Genomic DNA, 8,078 nt, shown 5'->3' with positions numbered 1-8,078 from the left:
AGTGCAGTAGACTCTGGCAGAGTCTACTGCACATGTGCAGGTCTCCCGGAACATGGCAGACACCAGGTTTCCATTGAAAAATCTCTACTGTGCATGCGAAAAATCACTAGGAAAATGGTCGCAACACCATTTCCCAGGTGATTTCTGCTGCTGCTGTAGTGTCGGCACCGTATTCCGGGAAGGTAACCAATTAAACATGTGTGCAGGGTGTGCGGTTTGGGCCCCACTGAACCCATTATAGATATGTAAATGGTTCAGTATATAGATGCATGTTACTGTCTCACACGTGGTAGTGTCCCCCCAAAAAATAATTCCATGTACAGTAGTAATAACAAAAGCTGCTATATAACTGACTGGACTTCTCTGTGCCCTTTGAATTTAGCCATACACAGCTGAAAGCATAAAACATATTTTACAGAAACACCATGATTTTTATTACATTGAAGCTTAGTAAGAAATATTACATTATAAATATGATTTTTGCATATGCTTTTATTAATTTAGTTTTCTCCTAGACTGATCTCTGTCTCTTCTCATGAGATGTTCCCGGGAGTTCATGTCTGGTCTGAACACTATGATGAAACATTTAGGCAGGAACATACAGATCACCAGAGCCCAACTGGAAGCCAAGATGGCAAATATTTCCATGGCCACCGTGTATTTACCCTGAGCACTGATGGAGGCTGGGATAAAGGACACCCAGACACTGAGGAAGGCCAGCATGCTGAAGGTAATAAACTGGGCCTCATTAAAGCTGTCAGGGAGTCTCCGAGCCAGAAAGGCAACAATGAAACTAATGGTGGCCAGAAGAAACAGATAACCCAGCATGGTCCAGAAGGCAATTGGTGATCCCTCATTACACTCAACAATGATGAGTCCAGGTTTGGAGTGAGTGTTGTACTGAGGGAAGGGAGGGGCAAATGACAGCCAAGTGACACACAAGAGGAACTGTAACAGGAAACAAGCAAAAACGATCATGTAGGACACTTGAGGTGTGGTCCATCTCCTCAGGCTACTGCCTGGTCTGGTGGCCATGAAAGCAAAGACCACCATGATAGTTTTTGACAAAATACAAGATATACAAAGGGCAAAAACTAAACCAAATGCAGCTTGGCGTAGTACACAGTTCTCAGGGTGGGGATAACCAATGAAAACTAAAGAGCAGAGGAAGCACAAAGACAAGGACACCAGCAGAAGGCAGCTTAGGAAATAATTGTTCGCTTTCACTATGGGCGTGTCCTTAGAGTAGATGAAAAGCATTAAAATAGAAACAGGAATGGTTGAGGACAGTATGCTTGAAGTTGACAGTGCTGCTCCCAATGGATCTTCATAGTTCAGGTACTCTATAGTCTTCTGTAGACATTCAGTTTTCCCGAGATTCGGCCACTGATCCCACGGACACTTCAGGCAATCCACCGAATCTGAGAGAATAGCTAAATTATTAGATGTTGCTAATATTTTTGTAAATAAAGACATTAAAAATTATTATTTTAGCAAAATACTTAGTACTTGGAAACATCTACATCCAGTAATTTTGAGAATGAGTATATATGATATAATGCTCCGCTCACTAATAATCGTACAAACTGACGTGGATTATATTACTGTCCATCAACATCTTCACTTCAAGTACTGTCTAACCAATTTATTTCTGGTTGTTTTCCAATACCACGATGGACAAATGATATAAAATTATAGCAGACATGCCCTTTCATGGCGGCTGTTGGGATCCCAGCGCTCAGCATACCGCGCTGTAATCCCGACAGCAAGCATACGACAGCTATTTTCCCTCTTGGGGTCTCAACGACACCCCTGGAGAGAGAATAAATGCGCGCATAGCGTGCCACTGTGCCTGCAGCGTGGCAAGAGCAGGTAGCCCGCAAGGGGCTCTTTTGCGCTCGCACTGTTGCCGGCATACCGGCGGTCGGGATCCCGGCGACGGGATGCCGAGGGCCGGCATACCGTAGTAAACCCCTTTCCATGATGGCTGTACCCTACATCGTATAGAATTTGCTGCATCTCACTGGTATTCTTTCTATGATATGTTTTTCTCTTACTTATTCATATTGTTTTCCAGAAGAAAATCTCCTATGGACTCAATGTGGTAAATTTACTAAGATGGGAGTTCTATTTAAGATGGGATGTTGCCCATAGCAGCCAATCAGATTCTACTTCTCATTTATCTAGCACCTTCTAGAAGATAATACCTGGAATCTGATTGGTTGCTATGGGCAACATACCATATTAAATAGAACTCCCATCTTAGTAAATTTACCCCAATATCTAAAATCTTAAAATTTCCTCTTTACTTTATTTTCTCATGGAATTTTCTTGTCAGGGGTTTCATGATGCCATTGCTGCCCGGCACTCTTGCGCTGTTCATGCCTGATAGGGTTTTAAATGTCCCTCCAAAAATAGCCACCATCTCAGAGGAGACAGTTCTGTAAGATGCTAGAGGATGGCTGCCACCTCCTCTAGCAACCTTCATAAGTGTCTCCTCTGAGGTGGTGGCCATTTTGGGTGTGGGCCATTTTCAACAGTATTATATGCGAACGGCCAGACCGCATAGAATACTGTCTGAAGCAGACAGTGGTCATGGCTGCAAGCGCCCCATGCGATTTCACTGCTCGCCCGGCCCTAGAAAGGGCACTGCACATGCACATATTATTATTGTAGGCAACATATTAAGCTACAGATGTGTTATCATATATCCAGCCTCAATACGCCAAGCAGAGTGAGAAGCCTGGTGTGAGTCAGCCGCCAGATCCCGTGCTACTCTACTAATGTCGGGAATATTTTTTGATGAAAATGCATCTTAGTCACAACACAACTGGGTCTGTATATGAGGCACAACAGAACTTAAACATAGAAACATAGAATTTGACGACAGATAAGAACCACTTGGCCCATTTAGTCTGCAGCTTTTTTTTACCATATTTTTATCTCTAACCTTATTTGATCCTTATTTCTTTGTAAGGATATCCTTATGTCTATCCCATGCAAGTTTAAATTGTTCTACTGTCTTAGCCTCTACCACCTCTGATGGGAGGCTATTCCACTTGTCCACTACCCTTTCTGTGAAGTAATTTTTCCTCAAATTTCCCCTGAACCTCCCCCCTCCAGTCTCAGTGCATGTCCTCGTGTCCTATTGCTTCTCTTCATTTGGAGAATGTTTCCCTCCTGGACTTTGTTAAAACCCTTGATATATTTGAAAGTATCTATCATGTCCCCCCTTTCCCTTCTCTGCTCCAAACTATACATATTGAGATTTCTTAGTCTTTCTGGGTATGTATTGTGATGTAGGTCATGCACCATTTTAGTTGCCCTTCTTTGTACAGTCAACTTGACATGGAAAAATGGCACGGTCACTGCATCCTAACACTTTGTGTACAGATTCAGAAACTCAGACACACACATATACAGTACAAGTTTTGTATACACAATTAATTAGAAAGGTCTCCTGGTACATCCTATATACATTGTATAGCGACAAAGATGTATTTTCTGGGGGGGGGGATACAAAACAGACGCCATCAGTGTCTCATGACGTATGACGACACATCTGTATGAAAGTTTAAATTGTCATACAACCCACAAGAACAGTGTCACAAGTGGACAAACGATCATGGGAAATGGTGGATAAACTGTTGCATTTTATCACTTTCAAATCAATTTTGGTATAAATAGAAAAATACTAAAATATTTCAAACATATACAGTACTATACAATTTTTAAATCTACTATACAAGTTGGAATGGGTTTGCCAAGATAAATCTTTGGCTCTATTACAGACAACCACTCCCTTCCCAGAATATCATGTTGGGGGTTTGACTGTGCCCCTATGGCATGCCTGATGTGTTGAAGGTGAAAGGCCACCCCTACCAAATAAAAGTCATGAATGTCTACTTGCACCTTTAGCTCTCCCCAGCCACATCATGCCCTGATTACCCATATCACACCACAACTAGTCACCCCACATCATGCCACCCCCAGCCACATCATGCCTCCTGTTAAAAACCACTGGCTTTTCTACAGTGTCTAGGAGTTGTCCAGTCAACCTCTGTTAAAGTTCTAGCTAAACCAATTGACTAAAAATGAATTCTAGTCATGTTCTGATGCACTAAAATGGTTTCAGACTATTCTAGTGTTAATAATGCATGATTGAGTGCACACAGCTCATTAATTTATGAAGAGCAGAATAAGGTATCTCCAGCTTCAGAACAAGAATTTAACTTCTTCTAATGTCTCTAAAATCTCAAGTCCATCACTCACCTGTCTGGTTAGATATGTCTCCCTGTAGACAGGGGACACATTCAAAGCAACACACAGGTTGTCCTCTTATAGCCGCCTTCCTGCTCCCTGGGGGACAGCTCTCACTGCAGACAGAACGAGGGATCTGGTGATAGGACACAATGATTTAAATTTTTGTTTTTGAAAACAAAAACATCACATATTACTAAATCAACTGAGTGTGCCATGTAATTCTCCAGACCTAGCATAACAATAGTTTCATAATGCATAATGATGCCAAAACACATAGTTACCTGTGGAAAGGTCATCTTTTATCCTGCAAATACCAGACATGACTGCTCTTTCTCCTACCCTGAAGAGTTGGCTCCTGTGCACGTTTCCTCTGTAGAGTCTCAGTAGATTCACATTTTGGCTGTTCCAGTGCATCTAGTTGCCACTTGGTTATCAAGCTACAGGAATTGCTCCTCCTGTAGTTTGCCCTGCCATTGTGGACTGTTTTACCAGGCTGAGGCGATCTGCTTCCCTACAGTTACCTTGCATAAAGAAGTGTTTCATTGATAACAGGGCTTCTTACCTCTTCGTCCTATTCTGAGAAGTGGTTTACGTGGAGATGTCTAAGATTTCTCCAGCAGTTCCCCTGATTACAGTGAAATTAATTTTGCAATTCAGAGAAAAATGGAAACGTCCATTTTGTTTCTCAACTTCATTTCGCCATCAGATCCTAACAAAATAATCTGAAAAGTACTTCTCTCAAGGGAGAAGAGCAGTGAAGTTCACTTCTGCTGCCATTGTTGGCGTAATACTATTTTTTTAAGTAAATGAAAACTATCTCAACACAAGTTAAGACGTCACGTCTTTATATTTTTAAGGACCCGCTGAGAATTTATTTATTGAATTGATCCTGGTGCGGGAGGATGCCTACTGTGTGCTAGATTTTGGTTTATGCTTTTCTTCTTTCTATACTGTAGGTTATGAGTTTTGTATCCTACATCTCCCCTTTGCCTTTATGACTGTATTTCAGATCATCCAAAGTCTGATTACACCCTCATTAATGATAAAACACAATTTTATGTATGTCAGACCCAACTCTATCATGGACCTGGTTGTTTATAGGAGAAATGTCACATATATAGGAGGAGATAACGGAGTCATGGAAATTAAAATTACAAGTGATCACAGAAAATCAGATAATATTTATACACTGATAGTTCTTTAATATTTCAGAACCCGTCAGTGTGAGGTGACAGGGTTAACTAGTAGAGTTGTATCTACAGTAACTCAGATTAATATTGTGTTTTCTTTTATATATATATATATATATATATATATATATTATATATATGACAACAAGAACAGAGAGTGCAGTAGTCCTGATTTTTTTCTGCTCACAAAACGGGCTGGGTTTCAGAAAAAGTGGGGGTTTCTGGCAGGTTGAAGGCTGGGGTTATGTTTTCCTGGTTTGACATTTACCGTATTTTCAAATAGTCTACATTTTAGCAAAATGAAATGTTTTATTTAAAATCACATATATTTTAGAATAATTTCATATAGTACAATAGGTTGTATTTAACAAAAAAACTTGCACGCAACATCTCAATACACTTTAAAAGGTCCCACCTCTTTTTCCCCCATAGACCACAGCAGCCGGCTTGAGTTGATGTTGAGAAATTGACCAGAAGATGTGACGGTCTCATAACTTCCGACCTTTACCGGTCGCATAGTCCCTTCTAGGGTCAGCTGCCAGTTCACAATGTCGTAGACTGCAGGAATCGCTCCATTTTTATTAAAATAAATGTCACTTCCGCTGCTCAGTGTAACCCTTACATTCCTTATATAGTGCAGGAGCTGCAATGTAGATGTTCAGTTATTATTATTATTATTATTATTATTAGTAAGTAGTAGTAGTATTACTATTATTAGTATTATCACTAGTATTATTGATATTATTATTTGTAAACACATTGTTGAGAGCGTATGCTTGCAAGTGTGCATTGTTTTCATTGGGCCTAATTCAAGGTTAATTGCAAAACAACATTTTCCTCTAATGGACAAAACCATGTGCACTGCAGGTGGGGCAGATATAACATGTACAGAGAGAGTTAGATTTGGGTGGGGTGTGTACAAACTGAAATCTAAATTGCATTGTAAAAATAAAGCAGCCAGTACCCTGCACAGAAACAAAATAACCCACCCAAATCTAACTCTCTCTGCACATGTTATATCTGCCCCCCTGCAGTGCACATGGTTTTGCCCATTAAAGGAACATGTTGTTTTGCAACCAACCTTGAATTAGGCCCTTAGTCTAATAAACTTCCTTGTTAGGCAAATAAATGTAGCAATACATTTAGGAGAACCCACTTGTCTTGTTCAATAACATTGGATTTGAAACATTGGGGGCTAATCAAATGTTTATTTGGCATCCGTATTTGCATATGGCCCGCCACTTTAGATGGGTTAATATGCAAATGTTTGTTATGGAGCCGAGTAGAGGCGTCACCGGGTCTGGTGACACTCGGTGCGCACTCTGATACCTAGGTGCAGGCCACATCTCCCATTGTACTGTCATCCTGATTTTTAAAATGTATTATCCAAACAGATGCCTCAGAGGCGGGACTAGGGGTTTTTCAGTCACATATACATGGGAAGAACATCCAGTACTGTACCCAGGGGCTGGCTGGCAATTTTTCAGCCAGGGGCCCAAACACAAGTAAATGGCCCTAGCCTTTTTACCTTTCTACGGAAAAACAGGTGTAACAAAAACCCGTGTGTAATATGACTAATGTGGTTGTGGTTTAAATTGCCAATGTAAAAATTGTTATTTCAAAGCCGAGAGCATTACACAACAATATTAATTTACAAAAGATGGCCCTGATCAAAAAGCATTAAAACACTCATAAAAATGATGATTAATAAATGTACAGGAGTCAGTAAAGTTCCACACTATGGTCCTGATTCAGAAGTGGAGGAAGGAAAGACCAATGTTTTCCTCTGCCATGCATTCTCTGGGATGCACTGCACATGCATCCCAATGGTTAATGAAGTTGAACACAGATCTGAACTTTTTGGAGATCCATGCAGTTCTAATAGGCATTCCTGGCAGTGACAAGCCTCAGCAGGTGTGTCAGTGGGAGTCAGTGCCAGTGGGTGTTTTAATAAACAGCCCATTATATTCAGCATTAGCATAACTTTGCAGTAGCACATGGCGCAGTGTCCACCTCTGAATGAGTATGAAGAAGAAGAAGAAGAGGAAGTCGAAGAAGAGGAAGAAGAAGAAGAAGAAGAAGAGGAAGTTGAAGAAGAGGAAGATGAAAAGGAGGAAGTCAAAGAAGAGGAAGAAGAAAAGGAGAAAGTCTTAAAAGATGATGAAGAAGAAAAAGAAGAGGAAGCCTAAGAAGAGGAAGAAGAAGAAGACAAAAAAGAGAAGGAAAAAGAAAAAGTAGAAGAAAAGTAGAAGAAGAGCAAGACAAAGAAGAAGAGGTTGAAGAAAAAGAAGAGGAAGTCGAAGAAAAGAAGGAGGAAAAGGAAGAAGAAGAGAAGAAGAAGTGAAGCAAGTCTAAAAAGAGGAAGAAGAAAAAGAAGAGGAAGCCCAAGAAGAGGAAGAAAAGAAAGAGGAAGAAGAAGAAAAAGAAGTGGAGGAAATCAAAGAAGAGGATGAGGAGGATGAAGAAGAATAAGTCTAAGAAAAGGAAGAGGAAGAAGAGGAATAATAAAAAGAGCAAGTCTAAGAAGAGGAAGATGAAGAAGAAGAGGCAGAGGAAGACTAAGAAGAGGAAGAAGAAGAAGCATCAGAATATATCTAAGAAGAGGAAGAATTCCAAATGGTTTCT

At 40.5% G+C, this 8,078-nt stretch overlaps 1 protein-coding gene across 4 annotated transcripts in view; it reads right to left on the bottom strand.

Annotated features, from left to right (window-relative positions):
- Positions 1-451: 451 nt before the first annotated feature.
- LOC134934784 (extracellular calcium-sensing receptor-like) overlaps positions 452-8,078 on the bottom strand; it is a 51,406-nt gene continuing 43,779 nt past the window's right edge. For all 4 annotated transcript variants that reach the window (XM_063930141.1, XM_063930142.1, XM_063930143.1 and 1 more), the window contains 3 exons: positions 5,869-6,096; positions 4,273-4,396; positions 452-1,421 (listed from right to left, as the gene is read on the bottom strand). In XM_063930141.1, the coding sequence (XP_063786211.1) occupies positions 496-1,421; positions 4,273-4,396; positions 5,869-6,096 (1,278 nt within the window). In that variant the 3' untranslated portion in view covers positions 452-495. The remainder of the gene's footprint in view (positions 1,422-4,272; positions 4,397-5,868; positions 6,097-8,078) is intronic.

Source organism: Pseudophryne corroboree, chromosome 6 (genome assembly GCF_028390025.1).
Source record: "Pseudophryne corroboree isolate aPseCor3 chromosome 6, aPseCor3.hap2, whole genome shotgun sequence".
NCBI lineage: Eukaryota > Metazoa > Chordata > Amphibia > Anura > Myobatrachidae > Pseudophryne > Pseudophryne corroboree.
Note: the sequence above shows the minus strand (reverse complement) of the source record. Positions and strands in the feature narration are given on the sequence as shown.